The sequence below is a fragment of the Periophthalmus magnuspinnatus genome, chromosome 9 (assembly GCF_009829125.3).
Source record: "Periophthalmus magnuspinnatus isolate fPerMag1 chromosome 9, fPerMag1.2.pri, whole genome shotgun sequence".
Lineage (NCBI taxonomy): Eukaryota > Metazoa > Chordata > Actinopteri > Gobiiformes > Gobiidae > Periophthalmus > Periophthalmus magnuspinnatus.
This window is the reverse complement of record NC_047134.1, coordinates 28,884,339-28,910,487: the sequence shown is the minus strand read 5'-3', so window position 1 is coordinate 28,910,487 and position 26,149 is coordinate 28,884,339. Positions and strand designations below refer to the sequence as shown.

At 39.7% G+C, this 26,149-nt stretch overlaps 1 protein-coding gene across 1 annotated transcript in view; it reads right to left on the bottom strand.

Moving 5' to 3' along the window:
* Window positions 1–26,149, bottom strand: part of grid2 (glutamate receptor, ionotropic, delta 2) — an 834,579-nt gene that overhangs the window by 71,330 nt on the left and 737,100 nt on the right. Inside the window, exon 14 of the mRNA XM_033973100.2 lies at window positions 20,160–20,326. Coding sequence (XP_033828991.1) covers window positions 20,160–20,326 — 167 coding nt within the window. The remainder of the gene's footprint in view (window positions 1–20,159; window positions 20,327–26,149) is intronic.

Below are 26,149 nucleotides of genomic sequence, written 5' to 3'. Positions count from 1 at the left end.
CGATCCAGGGCCATAAACTGGTCACCAACACAGTGAAAATGTGTGTTATTATTACAAGTTAGACCGAATCAGTAAACCTTTATTCATACTTACATCCTCAATGAGAGACATTAATTATTTGAGATGTGCAGTAAGTAGATTTTCAGAAATGTACAGTAAAACGTACTGTTTAAGGTAATACGGGCCAATTCACCTGGAAGCTTGAGGGCCAAGAAAAAATGGTGTGAGGGCTGCATTTGGCCCCCGAGCCACAGTTTGGGCATGCCTGTCTTAAGGAGTAGCCATTTCTTAGAGGTTCATACAAAAGGATGCCTCTTTAATCAACAGGATGTCAGAAATACAAAAATGCAACGTGATTGAAAACTTTTATAACCACTCAGTACAATAGAACAAATCAAATGAATATATTTTATCAATTGCCTTTGTAATCCAATTTTTAAGTTGGAAAGAGTCTTTATGCACACTCCATATTTCAATTGATTCATGCATGTTTGAGTATTCCTGTTTTGTCCTACATTTGAGGCTTGAGTGCTCAGAAAATATTAGTCTTCTCCTCTCCCCTATAACCACCAACTTTCTTGTGCTAACTTGCATTTATTCAAATATCCTTAAAACTGAGTCACACGTAGGGCTCGAAATGTCATGTAGCCATTTTTCAACAATAAAAATGCATAATCTACTGTGAAATACAACTGTAAAGAGGCAGGGCTTATGAATTCTGTCGTTTTCAACAGGAAGTCAATAGTTTTGTATCAACATTGTAGTTTGCAATTTAAAAAAAAAACATAAAAGATTTTGGACCCACTGCCATTCATATCACAAAACCAGGACTGGACCAGGACCAAACTAAGCTTACATGAGGACCAAACTGGACTCAAACCAAACCAGGAGTAAACTAAGACCAATCATAAGGTCTTTGTGTAAAATCACATCACGCCAAAACTTTTCAGAAGGAATATAGATACAGAAAACTTCACTCAACCCCACAAACTGACAAACTGTACTATAATGACTAATAATACAATACATTACCCACCATTATCAGTAAACAGAGCCGTACACGACAGAAGATGAAATGAGGCTTACTAGAGAACCATGAAACACAAAGGATGCCATTGTTTTTACAGTTGTACAGTAAGACCTTGAGTGGAGCCTCTGCCTGGTGTTTTGTTGTAGCCTTCTTTCGCTCCAAGGTGAGAGACGATAATTAACATGCGATGCGAGGTCCTCATTCACATTTAAAATTAATAACGGCTCGACTCTAAAGATGTTTTTCCGCACGTCACAGTATCTCATATAAGGGTGACAAACCTATTACTGCTAATGGTAATTCAACAGAGTGCAGTTGTTATAAACCTTGCAACCCTGCGTTTTTATAGTCCATTCATCTTCACTTGAGTCGTTTGGATAATTCAGCGATTCAAATGCCTTCAACTAATTCAGCTTCAATGTAAGCAGCTATTGTTTTTAGAATTATTTAAACCACTTTGCTTTGTCTGCAGGTGTGATTTTTTAAGCAATCTTCTGCGATTTAAAGGTGCGCAATGTCCGTTTTCTGCCACCATGGACATCTACTAAACAAACATTGATACAAAACCTGAAAACTGCAGCAAAACAAAGCTACCTAAACGGGTACAAATCCCTTCAGTGTGTCCTGGGTCATCCTCATGGGCTCCCCCCGGTGGGACGTGCCCGGAAAACCTCTCCAGGGAGGCGTCCAGCAGGCATCTGGCATCTGCAAAACTCATTTCGACTGCTTGTATCAACGATCTTGTTCTGTCGGTCATTACCCAAAGCTCATGACGATAGGTGAGAGAAGGAAGATAGATTGACCAGTAAATCGAGCGCTTTGCCTTTTGACTCAGCTACTTCTTTTTACCACAACAATCCGATACAGCAGGGGTCAAACTCATTTTTACTTAGGGTCACATCAGCAAAATGGCTGTTCTCAAAGGGCCAGATGTAAAATAAATCTAACTACTTTTTTATCTGGTTAGTTCACTATTTCTGTATTTATTACTTATTCTATTTACAAATATTACATATGCATTTGCTTAGATGTAAAAATATGGCTGTGTAACTGTATCTCTTGATAAAATGACTTTTTAAGACCATCATAGCTTTTAATTGACCCTGTCGAGGGCCACATAAAATGATGTGGAGGGCCACCTTTGGCACGCGGGCCTTGAGTTTGACACATGTGCATTACAGCGACCACGCTCCATCCTTCTCTCACTCGTAAAGGTATAACATAAGACTATTAAATCAACATAAGTATCTCAAATCCAGCATTACAAACCATATTTAGTTCTCCTGTAAGAGCCTATGTACTTAATAATACAAATACAATAAAAAATGACCAAACACTTGTACAGTTGCCATAAAACATCCAATAAATGATGTAATGTTCAGTATAACTCAAATATATTCTGACGCTGCACTGAGGGATACTAATGATGAAAGAGCAAATTAAACTGGCACAACACCAGTCTAATGCAGAGCTTTAATTAAGTACTTCTAAAATGGTTATACAAATCTTTAAAAGTCATTATTCTTTAATTGAAGTGCATCTTATTCCATTATGTCCTGTGTGTTTCTGATTTTTATGTCTTTAAGAAATATATTGCCTATATATTTAAAAGTCCTCTGTCGAACTTTTGTGGATGAGGTACTGTCAGCTGATTGTCTCCATGGAGATGTTATTGGTTTGCGTGGAATGTTCCTCGGTATGGGATTACACGTATTTACAAGGCATGCTCTTCCTTTTCGTTTAAAATAGAGGGGGGCCCATGTGCGGATTCTTCCCTCAGGACCTCATATTTCTGTTCACGGCCTGCTCATCTACCTTACATTACTGGTGTTTAGTTGCTATAAAAATACCTTAAAAATGGAGACAAGCAGATGGCGAACGCTCCAACGAAAACAAGTATTCGTGTTGTATGTATAGTATAATGAACTAGACCATTTCATGCTATAAAAATCTGTTTTGACCGATATGTTCCTTTGGGTTAAATGTCTCGTACAGCACAGCCTTCACTTACTAACCCGACTGGGAACTCAATTAAAACTATTGCTTCTTAAACATCCCCCTTTACTTTATTATCTGTATCTGAAAGAATATACCCGTGGTGAATTCCAAATTAAAATGTAGAACGCGGCGCCCTGTCTATAATGGTACGGCCTTTCATCTTTAATGCACGCTCACTGTTTAATATGCACAATGAAAGTCTCGCCTTGAGCTGCAGCCCCAGAGATCTGACCATCTGGTTTGGATCAGATCTTTCACTTTATACTTGTACTATGTAACCTTTCTGATGAAGTGTCTGCCACCTGCTTGTTTCCATGGTGATGTTATTGCTTTGATCTATGAGGTTTTTGCCAAGTTGAGGTGACAGATCAGAAAGTGGACAGAGAGCTGTGGGTGGATGTTAAATGTAACATAACAACACATGTAATTTGTTTTAAGGATGACCCAATTATTTTTAGATATAGATTATTTCAGACAGTGCCTTTATTAAAAAAAACATTTAAAAAAAATTGTAAACATAGAAGTGTGCTCTGGTGAAGTTTTCCTCACATTTGTAAAGTGTTTAACATGTTTTTAACATACAAAAACCTCACAGACATAACATTACTTTAGAGTGGACATGGTCGCGCTGACTGTCCCTCTGAATGGAACTAGTGGGCTACCATTTTGCATAGAACCAGTTGGTAACCCATCCATCCCTTTTCTTCTGCTTATCCGGGGTCGGGTCACGGGAGTATCAGCCTAAGCAGAGACTCCCAGACTTTCCTCAACCTAGACACATCCTCCAGTTCCTCCAATGGGACCCCAAGGTGTTCCCAGGCCAGCTGAGAGACATAGTGCCTCCGGTGTGTCCTGGGTCTTCCCCGGGGTCTCCTCCTGTGGGACATGCCTGGAACACCTCCCTAAGGAGGCGTCCAGGAGGCATCCTGAACAATGCCCAAGCCACCTCAACTGCTCCTCTCGACGTGGAGGAGCAGTTGCTCTACTCTAAGCTCCTTGTGTGTGACTGAGCTCCACACCCTATCTCTAATGGAGCGCCCAGTCACCCTGCAGAGGAAACTCATTTCAGCTGCTTGTATCTGAGTTCTGGTTCTTCAAAATGTGTCTCGCTCCAGTACATATATAGTGTATAAGCAACTCTTCAGATCAAAATATGTTTCCGCTGCATAACATCTATATACCCAATTATAAAGTGGTTTATTGTTGGATATTCAGGAAGTGCACTGTTAGCATGCTAGCTGTTGTTAGCCTTACTGTGATGGCAAAACTCTACTTTGGTCTCTGAACATTGTGAAAAAAGACTTTATAAAAAACATCATGACTGATTAGGACGCTCAGAATGCATACGTTACGTAATACTTTGGAAACCGTTTAAAATGAAGTAGTTTTAAAGGCATTTGAAACACAAAAAACCCAGATGTCGTGGGGTCATTTGAGTTTTACAGACGTCTTGAGGTAAAACTTACACCTTTGTGAACATAGATTAACACTGAATTATTAACAGTAAACTATTGGTTTATTATGAATTAAGTCTTTGCTGATGTTTTAAGAAGTCTAATTAAGGTGCAGTTATTATAAAGTACGGATAACTTTAATACCATTGTGAAGATCTCAGACACTGCAGTAACATCTCCATGGAGACAAGGAGATGGCGGATTGTCCACCTGAAAAGTTCCACACTGTTCCTTTATATTTTCACTGTCATAGCAGGCAAAAGTAATATATGCCAGAGAGAGAGGGGAGTTATTTTTGAGCACACTGTTGCCACATCAGCACTTCAGAGCAGCCTGTCACTTTAAATGATCCTACCAGTCTTTCCCGCTGCTGTTTTCTGACTGAGCTCCGTCTGACGCCTGTCCACATCAATCACACATCCCAAAGTCCGCACTACGCACACTTGTTGTTCCATAAATAAATCAATGAAAGCATAATGGACGCTCAACAATAACTAAGTAAAAAAATACAAGCTTTGAAAAATACAAAAGGCTATTTACAGGTGTGCACAGGTGTGTAAAAAGAGCCAAATAAGTGATACTTTGCAGCTGGAGTCATGCACATTCCCTGGGGGTGATGCTAACTTGAGGTACTGGCCTGTCTGAAGCTCCGTTACTCAAGATGTTAATATTTTTGTTATTTATTTTTTTTATTTTTTGAGTTTTTTCAGACATCTTAAAACTTCTTTGACAGTGTTTGCTAACTTGTGCATTGTGTCTCCATGGTAACCACTGAACTTTCCAGCACAAAGATGCAAAATGGACAACCCCAGTGTGATGTCAGTGCAAAGTATTATTGAGTGTTATCTCAAGTGTTTTATACAGTCACATTTTTATATAGCACTTTTTCACCTTCAAGGCACTCAAAGCACTTTACATCAAGGAACCACTCATCCATTCGTACATCAGTGTACATAGACAATAGAGGTGAAGGGGGTTAAGTGTCTTGCCCAAGGACACAATAATTGTATTCAGGTGTGGGAGCTGGAAGGACACGAAAACCAAAGATATTTATGTTGAGAGCAGGATATGAAGCACCAGGTTTTGGATCAGTGGCCAAACACTCGACAAAGCTACGGTCACCATATTTATGCACTGAATTTTAAATTGATTTATGAGCATGTTTAGCCCAATGACGTTTAGCCTGACATGTGCAGGGCATTGTTTAAAGTTACCTTATACAAAAAAAGGTTTAGGTGCTACTGTGAATTGAAAGAGTTTAAAAAATAATTTGTAGCAAATGAATGGTGAAAAAAAATACAGTCATTTATCAAATATTTTTTAGTGGAATCATAACCATAACATCATAATATACATATAAATATATATATACGTGTGTGTGTGGGGTGTGTGTGTGTGTGTGTGTGTGTGTGTTATTCATGGTTAATGGAAAGAAAACTGAAAAAAGCACTGTTCAGATACTGGTACTTAAAACAAAACGGGTTAAAGGCCCATATCATGCAATTTTCTGATTCTATTTTCTGTTCTAATGTAATTTCCTCATCACAGACATGCCTGGAGTTGTGTATTGTTTCATTCACACATGTTTAACACACAAACACAGCATATTTAGGCTGACTTCTTCTCTCAAACAGAAAACACTATTTAGATGCCATGTGGTAACAGAAGAAGTGCTCCACTGTGTTTTTAAACTCCATACACCTTCACTAGAATCATTTGGATGATTTCAGCCCTGGAATTCTGATCTCTACTGAAAAAAGGTAAAAAGAGCTGTTAACTTGAAAACATCACAAGGTGGAACAGAGCATTTTGAGCTTTGGCGATGTAAACAGACTAATAATAAAGTGTTTTTAATGAGGTAACAACATTATAACATGGTGTAACGCTCACAAGAGTACATTGTGTATAATATAGGATCTTTAAGGTATGTTAAGGTTAAGACACACTTTTGTCCTTCAAGGGGACTCATCTCCAGATCTTGAGCTAGTCTTGCTTAGGACTACCTCAGCTGGAGCATTTGACCCGTGGTGCTTTTGGGTTGATGGTTTGTAGAAAGTTGTGAGCAGTGTTCTATCAGACAGTAGCTGCATCTGAACATTTCTCTGTTAAAGCATAAATGTTAGTCAGAGCAATAGAAACAATAGACACTGTGTTGTATGAAAACAAATGCGATAAACAAATTTGGTGGCCAGTATTATTTTCATTCCACCATATAACAAAATAAAATTAAAAAAAATCAAACTGAATGGGTGGTGTCACTGACTGAAATCTTCCGCTCTCTTATTCCTCCTCTGGCACAGCTGATCTTTGACACATGTCTCTTCCATTTAACGTGGTGTGTATCTCCAAATCCTCCTTTAGGTGACAAATCTCATACAGCACTAGATGGCAACGCACCGCTCCTCTCCCTCCTCTTCTATCCCATTACTTCTCTCCTCTGCTCTACTCCTCTCCCTCCTCTTCTTTCTCCTCTGCTCTCCCTCCCCTTCTCTCACTCCTCTCATCTTTCTCCTCTCCCTGTCCTCTCCTCGCCATCCTCTACCTCCTCTTCCTCTCTCTCCTCTCCTCTGCTCTACTTCTCTCCTCTTGCTCCTTTCCCTCCTCTACCCTCCTCTCCTTTCCCTCCTCTTCCTCCCCTCTGCTTTACTCCCTCCTCTCCTCTTCTTCCTCCTCCCCTTTCCCACCTACTCTCAATCCTCTTCTCTACCATCCCCTCTCCCTCCTCTCCTCCCTCTCTTCTCCCCTTCTCCTCTCCCTCCTCTCCTCTTCCTCTCCCCTCCCCCCCTCCTCTCCTCTTTCTCTCCTCTAGCCTTCTCCTCTCCCTCCTCTCCTCCTCCTCTCCTCCTCCTCTCCTCCTCCTCTCCTCTCCCTCCTCTCCTCCTCCTCTCCTCTCCCCTCCCCCTCTCCCTCCTCTCCTCTTCCTCTCCCCTCCCCTTCTCTCCCTCCTCTCCTCTCCTCCTCCTCTCCCTCCTCTCCTCTCCTCTCCCCTCCTCTTCTCCTCTCCTCTTCCCTCTTCCTCTCCTCTCCCCTTCTCCTCTCCCTCTTCTCCCTCCTCTCCTCTTCCTCTCCCCTTCTCCCCTCCTCTCCTCTCCCCTCCCCTTCTCCCCTCCCTCCTCTCCTCTCCCCTTCTCCTCTCCCTCCTCTCCTCTTCCTCTCCTCTTCCTCTCCCCTCGCCTTCTCCTCTCCCTCCTCTCCTCTTCCTCTCCCCTTCTCCTCTCCCTCCTCTCCTCTCCTCCTCCTCTCCTCTCCCTCCTCTCCTCTTCCTCTCCCCTCCCCTTCTCCTCTCTCTCCTCTCCCCTCCCCTTCTTCTCTCCCTCCCCTCCTCTCCTCTTTCTCTCCTCTAGCCTTCTCCTCTCCCTCCTCTCCTCTTTCTCTCCCCTCCCCTTCTCCTCTCTCTCCTCTCCTCCTCCTCTCCTATCCTCTCCTCTCCCCTCCCCTTCTCTCCCTCCTCTTCCTCTCCCCTCCCCTTCTCCTCTCCCTCCCCTCCCCTCCTCTCCTCTTTCTCTCCGGTTGTTTCTCTGTGTGGTGTGTCAATAATGGGGGTGGGCTTTGGTCCAGTTCCACAGCCTTTGCCCACAGTCCTGGTTTTGGAGCAGGGACATGGGTCTGTGGGCCACTGATAACTGGACAAACAGACTGACACGGCGCTCGGTGATGTTTAGCGGGTTTTTAACACACGCCGTACTAAGACAAACCATTTTAACTGTGAGAAGACAAAGCAAAAGTGAAGAATTCCCTGCAAATTAAAGTTTTGATAAATAAATCTACAAACCAGCCCACCATTCGACAGACGCCTGATGAGAGCTGAGGAGTAATTGTAAAGCTGCAATGCGTAATGTTTCTCATGGAGGGTACACGCCACCTGCTTGTCTCCATGGAGATGTTATCCGTGGATTTCATCATGATGTCAGGTTAAAACTATTCCCGTAGCGATGAACAATTTCGAACCATTTCCCCTCACGTTTACTCACTCGAAGTAGTATTTGTGGAGATTCTTGCATGTTTGAGCGATCCTATTTTCAAGATGCCATATTGTTGAACACTTTTCATCACCACCTGCGCACGCCCTCTGCTAATTTCGTTCTCCGATTGTATTTTCTTAATCGATGACACGCGTAGGATTCACCAGTGTCACGTAGTTATTTTGGTACGCTGCTCTCTAGCATTATCTGCAACTATCCACAGGAGGTGCCGATATTGTGATTTAAAATGTGCAAATTTCTAACATAATGACCCACCGGTGTCATCATAACTGTAGAATAGACCCAAGCGCAGGATGTCTTCGTTTAACATGCTGCATATAATATTGAACGCACACAGTATGGCTTTAAATTACAGTATTTGTGGGCTCCTTGACCAAGGCAATAAATCCTGTTGTCACGAACCTGGGTGTTAAGCTTGACTCTTGCTTGAAACTCGATGCTCAAATTAAGGCAGTTGTTAAGACCAGTTTTTTTCAACTGAGGCAACTTGCCAAAGTAAAGTCATTTTTATCCCGACACAATTTTGAAATTTTAATCCATGCTTTTATCTCGACACGGCTAGATTATTGCAACGCCTTATACTCAGGTCTCAATAAAACCCTGCTTTCCTGTCTTCAGCTCGTCCAGAACGCTGCTGCTCGTCTTTTAACTGGTTCTCGGAAATTTCACCACATAACTCCCATTCTGAAATCTCTACATTGGCTACCCGTTCAGTGTCGTATTGATTTTAAGATTCTTTTATTTGTTTTTAATTGTCTGCATGGCCTGGCCCCACAGTATCTGTCTGACCTGCTGGTGCCTCACACGCCCTCCCGCTCCCTCAGGTCTGCAGGTCGGGTTCTCCTCGTGGTCCCCAGGCCAAAAAGGAAACACAGGGGTGATCGGGCTTTTTCAGTGGCTGCACCTAAACTCTGGAGTGCACTTCCACTGAATGTTAGAATGGCCGACTCACTTCCTGTTTTTAAATCTCTTCTTAAAACTCATTTTTTCAGCTTGGCTTTTAACTCAGTGTAAAGACTTGACATTTATCATGTTCTGTTTTTAATGTTATTCCATCTCATGTTTTGTGTTTTAACTTGTGTACAGCACTTTGGTCAACTGTGTTGTTTTTAAAGTGCTTTATAAATAAAGGTGGAATGGATTGGATTATTTCCAGGACAAAATCTGTGTTTTAAAATTCTACATGGCTCCTCCATTACTTTCTGGTTTCTTTAAACAGAGCAGCAGACAAACCATATCTGCTACTTCAAATAATCTCGTCGTCGCCTTAAGAAAAAGCGCCTTCAGCCGGTGCGCTTCCTCAGAGCGAGCCGTCCAGTCCTGAAACACTGAAAAACTACACCACTTCATATAAGGAATACTGGTACACACAGAACTTTTAAAAAAACATCATGGTTACTTAAGAATCAAGTCAGTGACCATAATTAATAATGTCATTCGTTTGTGCTGCTTTTGCTTTGACGGAATCTGCTTTTATGTGGCTTCTTCACTTTATATCTTTTTACTAACCTTTTGTATTGAAACCATGATAGATATTTGTTGTATTTGTTTAACTCTTAAACCTCGTGTGAAATAATGTGTGTTACAACATTGAGGTGAACGTGTTTCTCAGTAAGAATATGACACACGCTTATTTTAAGATGTCTGATGGATTCAAAATATATATTCAAGTTATATTATGTTATCTCACTGTTCATTTTAAAGGTACTGTAGGTACTGTAATGTTCACTCTTATTATAATCATTATATTCATTTAAACTATGTAAACTATGTAATCTGCACTAATGTTTGTTCTTGAGTCTTGCAGAAAATGTCTTTTGAAAGTTGCAGGATCCCACGGGAAGAAGGTCACTGTGAAACCCTGAAACAGAAACACCTTGGGAATGACCTTTAGAAATGCAAAAACAAAATATATTTCTCTGTGAATTTCGTCATATGTTTTTACACTGCTTGCTAAGTATATGCCCCCCATCCCTTCAGAGTGTGTATGTGTTTGTAACTAGGGTTTCCTAACTTTAATAAAAGGAGGAGAAAAACGGTGGGCCTTCAGAAATGGGGTGTGAGGTGTAACTGTGATGTTGTAACTGAAGGAATATTGAGTCAAAATAATCTCTCTTGTCTTCTCGTCTCTTTTGAACTGTAATATAGGTTAAAAGGTGTGAACCTATCGATGTCTACACTGGAACCTGCTACTTTGGTCACGTGACACAGCTCTTCATCTTCAGGTTGACAAGAGGCTTTGTCATACATCTTTTCAGTGACTCGCAAGCCTCTTTGAGTGACATATTCTACCTTCCTGTAAACAGCTGACAGTATATCATTTATGACCTTGTACGGACAGTATGTAAAATGATTTAAGTCTTTATAGGAAAAGCCTTCTATAGCTAGTGTCTTTCTCTGGTTATAAGTACTGGAAAAACTCCCCTGAAATGTAATAAGATAAAATAAGATAAACCTCTTTTCACTCTCTACCTGGTCTGCAATCTCTTCCTTCACAATTGCATGTATATAATGTAAATATCGTCTTTCGCGCTGCCATTTTACATGTTACCAAGAGGCTACAGTGAATACTATGTGCACTGTCCCCATTCAAATAAACATATAAATAACATAAATACAAGTATCCATCTCCACGGAGACGAGCAGTGACCCCGCCAGACCAAGTTGCAAGTCAGATGAGTTTGAGCCAAATCATTGAAAAGATGTAATCATTTGTTTTGAATTGCGTTATTGCTATGACAACACAGGACCAACAGTCAAATCCTGAAACCTCATAACAAAAAACACGTTTCTGCCACTACAGATGCATTGTATAAGCAGCTCTTGAGGTCAAAATAAGTCTGCTGTGTACCATTTGCAGCTAATTATAACAAGTTCACAAATAAGGTCAGGAAGTGTGTGGTTAGCATGCTTGTTGTTGTTAGCGTTACCACGAAAAACACCTATAAACTCAACTGCGATACTCTTAAGACAAGTACAAACCAGGTACAATCTATCCATTTTCTTCCACTAATCTAGGGAGGAGGCAGCAGTCGAAGCAGGTACTTCCCTCACCCCAGACACTTCCTCCAGCTCCAGACTCATTTAACAATCCTGCCTTCTTTTGATGAGCTTAACCATTTATAAAGGCTCCTTTTCCTCTTCAAATCAGACCTCAAATCAGGACGTAATTAGAAAAAAAACAAAAAAACAAAACTGTGCTAATAACTTTTAACCATGATTTTTCGTATGTGAAATGCGTGATATACTTTTGTTATAGTATCATCAGACAGAATGTAAACAAATACATAAATGAAGTAAGAATATTGACATCTTTGCAGCACTAAAAGATCTGTTCTTTTAGCTGTGTATTAGGAAAGACAGGCAAAGCTAATGGGAATAACATTTATTTCCAGGTTAAGGTTGTCTATTGTGATTCTAACTGAACCGTGCCACTCTTTTATTGATTTGTTTCATCTAAGACAGAAAAACCCTCTCTAAATCAAAACAAAGCAATTATGAAGTCGTCTTGACACTCGGTGTAGTCCCCAGCCATCTCATACACAGCAGAGAGATTCAGACTGTCTCTCAGTGTCACAGCGCTCTGGTGTAATAACACGCTAATGAAAACATGGACTGTCAATTAATGCCTTGTTTATTTTAATAATATCCATGGTGGCCAATATTCTGCTGCTGAACGCTCCAGTGGGCTCAGGATTATAAACTGCTCATGACTACCACAGTATAAACATATAGGTCTAATACAAAAAAAACAACAATAAAGTATATCTAGTAACAAAAAACAATATAGTAGAACTTTTGAATGGGGGAAAAAAAGAGTGTATCTATAAATAGATATCAACTCTAGCTCCAATTCACTTTCTATTGAAAAACTGTGGCCCCTCTCTCTGTAACTGCTGCTGTCACGTCCGTCATTTTGGTCTTTAAATGTTTGTATTAACACGCTCTACATGATCCTGTTTTTACTTTGCTATTGTGTCTCAACATATGTACCGAGATCGCTCCCACTAGCATTAGCAGCAGGTATGATTGACAGCGTTGCTAAATGCCTGCTCCTTGTTAAACCAGCAGTGCGGGCGGGAAGGGGCGGTACCTTTAACAGGCTCGCTCCGGATTGGCTCTTTGGTCGCTATGATACTCGCGGTCAGAATTCCTAATATAGAACTTCACCCCAATAACTGCTAGCATCGACGAGCTTCATTTGACTGGAGCGAAACGCTATGGGTGACACCACACTCACTTATTCCACGTTCCATTTGTCATTAGAATACTAGTTGTTGTTGGCATACTATTTATCATTAGCATAATATCTGTCATTAGCATACTAGTTGTCATTAGCATATTATTTGTTGTTAGCATACTATTTATCATTATCATTATCATACTAGCATACATTATCATACTAGTTGTTGGTGGCATACTATTTGTCATTAGCATACTAGTTGTTGTTAGCATAGTATTTGATGTTAGCATACTATTTGTCATTAGCATACTAGTTGTTGGTGGCATACTATTTGACATTAGCATACTAGTTGTTGTTAGCATAGTATTTGATGTTAGCATACTATTTGTCATTAGCATACTAGTTGTCGGTGGCATACTATTTGTCATTAGCATACTAGTTGTTGGTGGCATACTATTTGACATTAGCATACTAGTTGTTGTTAGCATAGTATTTGATGTTAGCATACTAGTTGTTGGTGTCGTACTATTTGTCATTAGCATACTAGTTGTTGTTAGCATAGTATTTGATGTTAGCATAGTATTTGTCATTAGCATACTAGTTGTTGGTGGCATACTATTTGTCATTAGCATACTAGTTGTTGTTAGCATAGTATTTGATGTTAGCATAGTATTTGTCATTAGCATACTAGTTGTTGGTGGCATACTATTTGATGTTAGCATACTATTTGTCATTAGCATACTAGTTGTCATTAGCATATTATTTGTTGTTAGCATACTATTTATCATTATCATGATCATACTATCATACATTAGCATACTAGTTGTTGTTAGCATTCTATTTATCATTACCATACTAGTTGTTGTTAGCATACTATTTGTCATTAGCATACTAGTTGTTGTTAGCATACTATTTGTCATTAGCATACCTCTTTGTTGTTATATACAATTTGTCATTAGCATACTCTTTATGCTATGAATGCATAAGGTAATGGAGGAATAACTTTGGATGACTGCAAACAATTTAAAATGAACTAGTTTTGTTTTTCATGTTTTAAAACGGTAAAAAAAAACAGGTACAGCGCTCTTAACCTTAGCTTCAACAACATGTCTTCAAATCTGTCTGTTTTTTCAACTGTTTTTTAGAATTTGAAAAACAACCAAGCAAAAAACTGATGTAATTACTTTCTTCACATGTTTCGACTGCTAGCTGCGGGTTGTCTTCTGAAAGGGCAACTGAAGTATGTCAACAGGTTAATTATATTTTCTTAAATTTTTATCGTCTTTGAAAAGAACTGAAGTTTGAGGAATTAAACTTTTGATTCACGGACACGAGCAGGTGGGGAGGGGACCCGCTGACAGAAAGAATGAATGTTTTTTAAGGTATTTTTGAGCAACAAATACACCTCAAATATGTATCGACGAACATTACAAATATCACACAATGCTTTTACGTAAAAAAAAAATTAAAAAATAAAAAATATCCGTATCCCCAGAAGGTTTTTGGTTATGTACCTTTTTCTGATCTGGTAATTTCCATAAATATATCATTGGTTTGCCTGGAATGTTCCACAGTATGGCATTTAACTTCCACATCTTGCACTTATTCAATTTTACGTAACCGTGCATTGTTACCTCTCCACAGATCTGACCTGTAACTTGGCCTGGTGGTGCCAGCTGCGTCTCTGTAAAGATAGGTGTAATACAGTACTGTGAAATAGTCCAGGCAAAGTAATAACATCCAGGAAAGAAGGAAGTAGCCGACCACCATCCACCAGAAAAGTTACATAGTGCACTTTTAAATCTCTGCTACTGGTAAATCATATTTGTTACCTTCACTGTCTGTCTGCGTTGTGAATATGAAAGTGCATGTGCTAAGCCTGAGGGCAGAATGAAATAGTTCTATTAAACCTCGCAAGGTACCTGACTTGTTCCTTGTATTTGATAAAAAAATAAAATATATATATAAAATTTAAAAAAGTGTCTTACCAAGCCACTACAGATACAGTGTAAAAGCAGATCTTGAGGTCAAAATAAGTCCACTGTGTACTGTCTGCATTTAATTAAAACAGCTGTCTTGTTCGCAAATCAGGTCAGGAAGTGTACAGTTAGCATGCTAGATGTTCCCCATAAACTCAATGCTGCGAATAAGACATCAGAAATCAGGTACAAACGCATTAAACATTTCCGCCTTCTTTTGCTTCTCTTATCTATGAACGTTTTCCTCATTTATTTACACACAATTTTTCATAAAAGTTAGCTATTCCAACAGATTATCACCACAAATTGTAGCTCTTTAGCATATTAGCATGTTTTTAACCCTTGTGCCTGTGTTTGATTTCGCTTGAGGCTGTGTGATCCACGTTTACGCTCTCCTTTCACCTCCATTGAACATAACCGCAGACACCCAGCACAAAAGCAGAGCACAGGTAAGAGACTGACCTTTGCGATACGGCCCGCGGGTGTTACTGCACGCTAATGGCCACAAGGGGGCGGTGGAATCCACAGGGAATACATGAACAGTTACCTGCCTGATATGAAGATAGTAAACGCTTCGACCCAGAGTGGCCCCGCGGAGAGATACATGCGAGATATACACAGCAATAGAAGCAAATTATTGAGCGATTGTAAAAAAAAAAAAAGATGTACTTTACCAATTTCTGAGTGAGTGAGCGTCTGAGTGAGTGAGCGTCATTTTTATATAGCGCTTTACCACCTTCAAGGCACACAAAACACTTTACGTCAAGAAACCACTCACACATTCACACACCATTGTACACAGTGGGACCGAGGTGGGTTAAGTGTCTTGCCAAAGGACACAACAACAGTATTCATCTGTAAGGAGCTGGAATCACGCCGCCATCTTGTGGGTCAGCGGTTCTAATCGCTCTACCAATTATGTTTTTTTTTAAGTCGACAGTGGGGTTTGAACCGCCAACCTTCGGATCAGAGGACGAACGCAGAAGAAGTTCAGAACCACTGCACCAGTTTTCAGATTGTAATGATGTCACACTATTAGCGACGTAACAATAATCGACATATTGTGATACTGTATCATCAAAAGTCTCACAGTAATGTCATGTGCCATCACAATGTTGTAGATGTTCAAGTCTCGCTTAAATTCATTGTTTTGGTGCAGCAATAGCTAAAAAAAAACTATATAGGGAACTACATAGACCATGAGCCTTTGCTTCGCTTCAATGCAGACTACATGAAAAAAAAAAATTCTCGAGTTAAGCACTTGTAAATTGTATTTGTTTGGATTATGTCATGATCCACACTGTCCACTCCTGGTTTTACTCCTGTCCTGCTCCTTCCCTCCCTCACCTGCCAGATCTGGGCTGGGCTCCTGGCTCCTCCCGCGCGCACCTGCAGCCCATCAGTGCAATCAACACACCTGCTGTGCATAAAAGGAGCTGGGAGAAGAGACTCAGTGCGAGATCTTCATCGTGTCACTGCATTCCTGTCTGTTCCTGCGTTCCTGTCTGTTCCTGCGTTCCTGTCTGTTCCTGCATTCCCGTCTGTTCCTGCGTTCCCGTTGTGTTCCGGCCCTGGATGTCTCCTGCCTGCTCTGCCCTACGCCCGCCTGGTCTGCCTGTCGTCCTGTCGTCCCTTCATGTCCCCGGTCCCTGTGTTTCCTGTGTTCCTGCTCACCTCCGGATCACCCGCTGTTTGTACTTGTCCTATTCTTACAATAAATCCTGTAAATATTCCCCGAGTCTGCATCCTTTGGTCCGCTACACTCACCCGTTACGACAGATTATGACAGAACCAAAGTAATACATTGGTACATGCTATCAGATGTTTTTTTTCTTTTTTAATCACAATATTAAATTGACAAATGCTGACCTATGTCCATTGTAGCCTTGTTTATTTGAACAATATGCTCAACGCTCCAGTGGTCTCAGGGTTATAAACTGCTCACGACAACCACAGTACAAACATAAAGTTCTAATACAAAAACAATAACGTGCATCTTTTGAATGGGGAAAACGGGTAGAGATCCTCACAAATCCTTCAAATCAGGAAGGAACCATTTTGTCTACCCGAATATTTGATTAGAGCACAACGTGTCTCGCTCCAGTACAGCTGTATCAAATAAGCAGATCAAAATAAGTCCGCCGTGTACTGTCTGCATCTAATTATAGAGCGAAGTGCGTGTTTGCATGCTAGTTGCTGTTAGCGCACCGTGACAACAAAAAAACTCTGCTCTGGTGTCTGAAAGTTGATAAAAGTGCTTACAAACTCATCATGGTGAATAATTAGGATGCTCCGATTGCTTAAAGTGATGGAGAAGTAAATGTGGATGACTGAAATAGTTTTGTTTTTCATGTTTTAAAACGGCAAAAATCTGTTTTTTATCCTTAGATACATACGCTGACTTAGGTCCATTGTTTTTGGATATCTCAAAATTGTTACAAGCACATTATTGAGCGATTGAGCAGTTAAAAAAAATATACATCTGAAGTATCTACCGTGTCTCCTTGAGCTGACAACTTGTAAGAACACGTACTTCCACATCGTTTTGGTTTTTCAGACAAAGTACCCCTCTGTCATGGCTTCTATCATTTTAAAGGGTGCGCTCTTGTCGTCCTCCCCTTTAAAACCACACATTTTGCAAACACAACTCCAGATCCTAGTCTTGCCGTACACTTCCTAGTATAAAGTCGTCGTCGCCGGGCAGTTCCGCGCGTCGTCCACTACCCGCTCAAACTACACCAAGTTGTCAAAAAAAAGCTCTCCTCCTCTGCTCTTACTCGACAAACATAAACTTTAATCTGTTTTTTACCTGCTGTCTGGCCTAGGGCTGCGCATTTCCACCCCCCCTATACTCCAGCGCACTTTATGGGAATGGCCATTTTTATATTGTGCAGAAATGAATTTGGGAGGACTAATAAAAAACTTACATGACCTCTCCAGCAAGTAGAGAATATATATGAATGCAGCTCTCCACAAGTCATCTCCCATTTCTGAAGCTAAACCAATGACAGGATGATTGAGATGAGGACCAGGTCTTAAATCAACGTGCACTCCCAACGCGCGCATTAAATAATAAATAAAAGATCGTCAAGGCTGCGGTGAAGGAGGTTGTTTACAGCTATGGCAAACAAGATGGCGGTGGACAGAGACGTGGCTCAGCTATGGGTTACTAAGTGCAAAGAGTAAGGGATAGGTTAGCTTTTTGCAGTTGTCATCACGGGATCCCAGCATGCACCTGCAAACCCCGTAGCAGAAGCGTTAGCGGCTAAGAATTCACGTAGGAGCTAACCGCGTCGGCCGTAATGCACGAGCTTTATCGGAGTTTTGGAGATTGTGGATTATTGTTGCGCGTTAGCAAAGGTAGGAGAGCGCCTTTTACTGGATTTACAAAGCTCCACATCGACGGTAAAAGTGGATTTCTGCAGCTAATCAAGCTAATTAATCTCTCACTGTGTTTTTACATCATGTTTTTTTTTGTTTAAAGAATTCAACCGTAGTCTCAAAACAACTCAAAAATTGCAAGTTTGTGCGTTGTTGATTAGCATTACAGTCTATTAATTAGCCAGAGAGAGTAGTTAAAAGAGAAATGATCCCAAAACAGTGTTAATTTGCTTAACTTCAGAAAATAAAATCACAGACTAAAGTTAAACCAATGTTTTTTTTATGGGTTTGTTACACTGACATGTGTGAGCTAGCTGCTAACAGGCTACAACATCTGCACATTAGTTAGACCTCATTGTGTTTTCTCTATTTAATCAATTTCACATCATTTAAACTGTCAATATCAATAAACGTAACAGGTATAAGGCTTTATAATGATGTCTATTTTTCACAAACATCTCCAGGGAGTATTTTTGATGACATAAGAAGATGAAAAGTAATCCAGATGTCCAGATATTACAGTTAAGCCCAAATTTACGCAATCTATACTTTTTAAAATAACACTCCTGCAAAGTAAGGGTCACTAATGTTTTATCTGATAAGTTTTAAGATAAATTATTTCCTACAATTTCATTTAATAACAAAAAAAAGGATGCACTCTTGTCATCCTCCCCTTTAAATCCATACATTCTTAAAACGACTCGTGCCACTCATTACCCATTATTCACCACTGCCAATATGGCGTCGGTGTCAGAGTTCCTCAGATATCTTTTTTTTTATTGGTCCAGTATTGAAAATGTAACCGATATTTGATATATTTTTTCTCCGCACAGCTCAAGTCTGTAGTCGCCCGTGTGTCACTCCCAGTGTGTCCTCAATGCATCACACTTGTCTTTTTGAGCAGACAGAGTAAAAATATGGCTGTACGTTTCCACAGTCATGCAACAAATGATTTTATATTTCAGATAAATGCATGCTGTTGTTATTTTAGCCTATAAAGTTCACTTGTCTGTAAGTCTTTGCTATGGATTTTCAAAGCTTATATTGGCTATCGACTGGTAGTGGCTCCAAACCTCCATATTGAACCACACCTACCAAAGAGTGGGGTGTTGATGATGACATAATAACTGGCTAACTAACTTTTAATCTCGTTGTTCCCTCATAGTATAACAAACTTATTTTCACAGAGGGTCACATCAACAAAACGTTTGCTCTCAAAGGGCCTGATGTAACTGTAAGATAAATGTAACTAAATGTAATGTAAAATAAATGCAGCTACTTTTTAATCTCGTTAATTAACCATTTCTGTATTTATTACTTACTCAAGTTACAAATATTGCATATGGATTTGCATAGATCAGAAAAAATGTGCCGTGTAACTGTGTATCTCCTGATAAACTGATATTTTAAGACAGTCATAATTTAATTTACTTTGTCGCGGGCCACATTTGAGTTTGACACACGTGCTCTATGGTACACCACCTCTCTCCTTTGCTCTTAGGTCTCAAACCATCTCAATTTGATCTCTAACTTTATTTCCAGATCATACCACAGAACTGAGGGGTGTCAATGGCTCAGTCGGGATAGTGTTCGTTACCGGTCCGGAGGTTTGTGGTACGATTCCAGCTCGACTTGCCCTGTGCGAGTGGTTCCTTGATGTAAAGCATTTTGAGCGTCTCGAAGGTGGAAAAGCTCTAATGTCTCCATCCATCCCATCCAACCATATTCACCCATTTGGACCAATGAACTTCACGCAGTCTTTCACAACACCCGTAAATCTCCTCTTACGTCTTCAGCTTGACGTCATGCTTCCTTTCTTGGAAAAACAGCCACGCTATTGCAATTTAAAATTCCCACTTTCACCTCTAAAAGATCGGCAGCCTCATGCAAAATAACACAACCTGAGTGACGATAGCTTCCGGAATAAAGTGAATAACATATATAGTCCTCAAAATGGCGCCTATAACTAGAAACTGATGTATAAATTAAACATCTTCCTCTTGATTTTGTTTTTTCCACAGATGAAAGACAGGAACTATACTTATAAAATATGGAAGTCGACTCCGCATGAAATCCGCAGTTCTCCATATGTGTGCGTTGAATAATACACAGTGTCTCAGGAGGTTGTTTACTTTTGTCGAGCTGCGTTACCTCTGAGAGAAGATGTCCCTGTACGGGCTCCCGTGTTGCATGGCGATGCCGTAGCCGCGGTCCGGAGCGTTGTTACTGACGGTGTAGAAGGAGCAGTCCTCGTCATTATTGGCTACGTACTCCAAGACGGCAGAGTCCCACACGAAGCCAAAGCGACCGTACTTCACCTGGAGAGAGGAAAGAGAGAACGTGAAATAAACATGGGAAAGTGAAAAATGCACGGTTGAGAATTTAAGTCTCTACGATCTGAGGAGAGACGCGCACAGTGGTGGGAGAAGTTCTCAGTTTTGTTAAGTGAAATGACAGAAAACAGAACAAAAAAATACTCAAGTAAAAGTAAGTATCATGAGAAAAATATACCTTAGTAAAAATATTAAAGTATCCATTTAAAGATGTGCTTCAAGAGTAAAAATTTGAAGTATTTCTCACCGATTTTGGGATCTTTGATAAAGATCTCAGCCCTCAGCCTTTTCCACAGGTCTCAAACAATAATAAAAAAAAAACTGCTTTTACTTTGCAATCCAGTTAAAAAATGTAGTGTCGAAAATACACATACCCGCTCTCAAATGCAGTGAAGTAAAAGTGAAATGCATCCACTTACCTAAAACCTAGATACCTAATATTTGCGCTTAAGTACAGTACTTTACTACTTTTACTTTGTTACATTCCATCACTGGACTCATAGCACCAAAATGTTTGGACTTTTATGTGTCTGTTTCCCAAAACGAAGCTCAACTTTAACTGCTGGTTCCAGAAGTAAATTTCCCACTCATTTTTCCCATAGACATTCCCACAAAAAAAAAAAAAGAAGATAAATAAATAAATCATGTCAAAACAGCTTAAGAGCAGCACACTTATTTGAAACTTGACTTGAAGCGATTCTTTGTTGTGAAGAGGGGAAGTAATGGATTATGGGTTGGGACTGGTTTTAATTGATTTTATAGTTGTAACTAATACCAATATATATTTCTAATCTTTCTGGGGAAATGTGTATTGCATTATAAACGTTATTTGCATGGAAAACAAGTAAATGTATCATGATTTCTGTGCATTCTGTGTAATTTTTCTAATAAACAATCTGCCTTTTGTTTATTCCACAATCACAGTAAACTTATCGATCTCCATGAAAAAAGCTGCCATTTCCAGGTAAAGTTACAGGCCAGATCTGTGGAGTGGTGAAAAAAAACAACAAAAAAACACATTTGGACTTAGATTACGTGTCTGCCGCCCTCTATTGGCAACAATGGGGAGTGACGCATGTTGAAATGGCTAAAGAGCAGCACATTTGCTTACAACTTCACTCTAATAGATTCTTTGTTGTGCAGAAGTTGGTAACATATTATGTGTTGGACCTTTTTAACTGTCTTTATAGAGTCTTAAAATTGAGTTTGCAACTAATAAAAAAACTTTAGAAGATGGTGATAATAAATAATGGCAGACCAGTGATCTTTGCAGCAGAATTACAGGGGCCCTTTCATTCCAAACACCACACATTGAGATCTTTGAATTTTAATGTCCGCTATATAAAATTCATATAAGCCAGGAGCGTCTGCTGCACTTTGTGACCTAATCTTTATTTGGCAGTGTGATATTTATTCAGTATAGGCTATGCAATGGGAATATTCTTTGTGTAGGACAACTAATGTTATAAAAACTCACGTGTGCAATAACAAAAACGCTACAGAACTTACTGATAAACACACATAAAAAAAAAAAAATTAAAAAATATGTATTTAAATATGATTTGAACACATTTTTATTTTTTTAATAAAGCATAGTATTTCAAAAATGCATTCTAGTAAGTTAACAACAAACACTTATTAAAGGCTCACCCACTGATGGAAATAAGTAGCATATTGTAAAACCGTTTATAGTCTTTCCAAGTAACACCAGAAGAAAAGATGTTGATTTCCAAGTACTACCACATCTAAAAAAAGGTCTATAACAGGACTATTGCAAGAGCTAACAAGGTCTAAAAGTGAAATGCATTTCCACTCTAGTTGTAAATAACAAATTAAAAGGAGGAAAAAAGTAGATAAATTGACCTGACCAAGTACCACCTATGGAACTCATGTACACCACCATTTTTACATGTACCGCGGTTTGAGAAAAATTGCTCTAATCTGACATTTCATACAAGGAAATGTGCTGACTATGGCCTTTTTCAAAAAAATATACCAACTTTATTGCAACTCCCTGTGTTCCCCAGGACCCTCTAATTCAAACTGTGTGTTCTGCGTTGTCATCTGATTCTGATTTGCCCACATCTATGTCCTTGTTATGGACCCCTGCATGTGCCGTAAAGTGCTTTTTGAAATTGATTATCCATAACTCAAGTGGGGTGGTTAAAAAGCTGTCAACTCGGCTCTTAATTCATGCTAAACATATTTATATTTCTTCAGGTATTGAAAAATGGGGAACAAACAGCGCAGAAGTCAGATCGTGAGCGGTCACCTTGAAGCACAAATCAGTCAGGCAGCAGAGTTTAATGGACATGAGTCATTGTTATGAACTTGGAGCATCATTAACTTAGTGTTTGAGAGCAACAAGACTCTCCTCCAATTGTCTTTTGATAGAGCGAGTTCTGAGAAAGCGCAAATTAGGCATTCTCGGCCATTATGATTCAGTCATCATGAGTCATTCTTCTCTCAAAAGTTTACAGGTCGTATATATTTCATTCAAATCTGTTTTTCGGTTCACAACTGCAAAATGTGTAATGCATTATAAAAGCTATTTGTATGGAAGATAAGGAAATGTATTGTAATGATCTGATATATCATTTGTTTTGCTCAGAGTTGACACTTTCTGTTGTTCTTGTAACTGTTTATGTGCCGTTGTTAATATAACTGCTTTTGTATGTGACACGTGGTTGCTGTGCCGAGTCCGACAGGTTGATTTGAAGTTTCTATGCGTCAGTTACCGGCCTGTTTTAGAGACTGGGCCTGTGTCTGAATGTCCCCCCCCTACCCCAAAGCCCTCACTCAATACACAGCCCCGTACTTTTTAGTGGACTCTATAGTACACTTACTCACAAAGCGAGTGTTGTCTAGCAGTGCAGCACTACATTGGTACAAATTGGTATCTTGATTTACTGACGCTAAGGTAAATAACATGTGCCCACCAGTGGATATGGAAGCGTAGGGGATCACCAAGACGCCATGCAGACCAGCGGGGGTTTACAAGGACGTGTGGACAGCTATGTTCTAAAGAGGTTATAAAACAGTTGCCTTGTTCAACTTTGCCTAAACTTTCTTAATGTGTAACGCCGTGCAGCCCAGAAGAGGACCCGTCTTACACACATATACATTGAGAGACACTATAAAAGTGCCAACACGTACATCTCAGGACTCTCTTCCTATCCTTTCCAGAGAGTCCGTTGCTTCATTGTTCGCTTTACCTGTGTGGATGTCATTAAAACCTTCTGACTTAATGTTTCAGACCCTTGATCCTCTTTGACGCTTACACCAGAAACGAACATTCTTACAGTATGTATCAAACGTCTGAGAAAAAACGAGAAAAGTCTGAGAAAAAAAAGAGTAAATTATCGCTTTGTTAACAGCTCAAGCTAAGGTAAGCAGCTCAGTGTGGCAACTTTATGCAACTTTATTTAAGAGTGTTTTTTTGTTGTTTCTTCATAATGAGCGGTGATCAGTAGAGCGATAAACCAGCACTACTATCGATTTCATTCAGTTGCCACGCTGTTGTTTTTCCAACTCTAGTGATCACTGATGCCCAGGTGCAATGTGGGAAATTTTGCGTGCGAATAGTGTGCACATTCACACACAGCTTAGCATTGCTGAATCGATACTGCAGTTGTTTTGCTGTTGTTTTGGCGTGGGTTTTGGCCTGCGGTAGCCCTTGTGTTCAGAAAATAAGAAACTTGGCATGTTTCCTTCCACATGAACGCTACAGTATTTTAGTCATAATTTCTGTGGATTCTGAGCAGAAAGAGCTGGCTCAAGAATAAAGCTAAATCAATTGATTTAATGGCACAATATGTAACTTTTCTAATGAATAGTCTGCCACTTGGTTGTTCAAAGATAGCAATAAACGTGTCTATCTCCATGACGACAAGCTGACACCATCAGGTCAAGTTACAGGTCCGATCTGTGGAGTTATGACCCTGTTCGCAGTGAAAATGTTTTTAAGTCATTTTTTTTTTGGCAATAAAACACCTGTAAATGATTAATAGCAAGATAGATAACTTGAAAGCTATACTGTGGAACATTCCAGGCACATCTTGGTGGAGACATAGTGAAAGAAGCAGCCTTTTTCTGTTTTGTGCTTAGTGCTGAAAAGGTATGATTTTTTTTTTTTGTATCCTCAACAATACAGTAAACATATTCAAATCAAACCCTGATTTTACAGATAACATTATTCACAGTTACAACAACTTTCTGACTGATGCAAAAGTTGTTTGTGTTTACATTTTATTTTTGCAAGTAAAATGAGCTCTTCGCTTTGAGTTGCCAGATACTATGGCTGAAACCAGCTCGTGCACTCGATATATTGTATAACTAAGGGTAGCCCGATTTTAAACCAGCATTTTACAGTTATTATATCTAAAGTTGACCTATGTAATTTTTCTTGTTTTAATGATATAATATTGCTTTGTCTGGAACACTCCGCAATATGGGAAATTCGGAAACTCCTCAATATGGCGTTAATCGTATGTCTTGTATTTATTTATAACAGATGTGTTTTTATGGCTGAAAAATACATTGAGAAACATGCGTTCTTTCCGTGATCCGTGTCGCCTCTCCACAGATGTGACCTGTAACTTGGCGTGGTGGATTTACCTGCTTGTCTCCATGAATATAGGTAACTTTACTGCCCTACTGTGGATCATTTAAAGCCGTATACTGTATATATAAATGGACATAGCTAACCTCCCAGCTCCATTGTCTCCGCTCCAATTCACTTTCTACTGAAAAACTGTCGCTCTTCTCTTTGTAACTGCTGCTATCAGGCTTGACATTTTGGTCTTAAAATGTTCATATTAACCCACTCTACATGATCCTGGTATTTTTATTTCGCTATTGCACCTGTAAATCAAGATGTGACCATTAATAACAGACAAATCAGGCTCGTCGAGGTCGTTCCCGCTAGCATTTGCAACACGTCACGATTGAGCATTGCTGTCACACTCACTTAGACTCTATAAAGAAGTGGACCATGTTTCAAGTAAAGCAGTGACATCTCCATGGAGACACGCAGGCGTTGTACCCTTCTCCAGAAAAGCTGCGTAGTAGAACTTTAAAATTAAGAACACCTGCATCCCCACTCTCATACAACAGTCAGAACATAGAGAAATCTGTATGCAGTGCTGCTTTCTCTGGGCATCTCAGGTATTTATTCCTCCTGTTTTTTGCTCCTATTTTGCTTTTACAAGTTTAAAGTCAGATTCCTGCAAGTAAACAAACTGCCTAACTATAAGTAATGGTTTCTACAGGACACACGTGAAATGCATTATTCAACCGGTCCGTCTGACAAAAAAAGAACGGAGCAACTTGACTCTCTCCGACTCAAAATTGTACCAACTATTTTCCCCATTTTCGTTTATCTTGGTATTTTCATGAGGTTAGCCCAACCTGATCAGAATATGCGACCCAGGCTGATGCAATACAATGACAGTGCTTATAAAAAAGTAGGAAAAAGTAACCAATCATTTTCGATAAGTGCGTTCGGAAATGGTCTAAACGCACATTCCTCCTAGGGTTATACCACCGCTGAGCAATGACCATAAAAAAGTTCTTTAGTTTGCTACTTCCTGTTTTTTTATCATCATCTCGTGAGCTAAGCGACTGCAATCATGTACAACTTTTATAGCCCCACCGAGCCTTCTAGCGCTTTCATTTTGCAGGTGTATTTTTGATAAATATGGAAAAACTGCACAAAATTACAGCTTTTGTTTCAACTTTGTTTGAGGACTCTGGCAGAATAAAAGGAATAGATTTTGATGCACACAAACAGCTCCATGACCAAGGTTG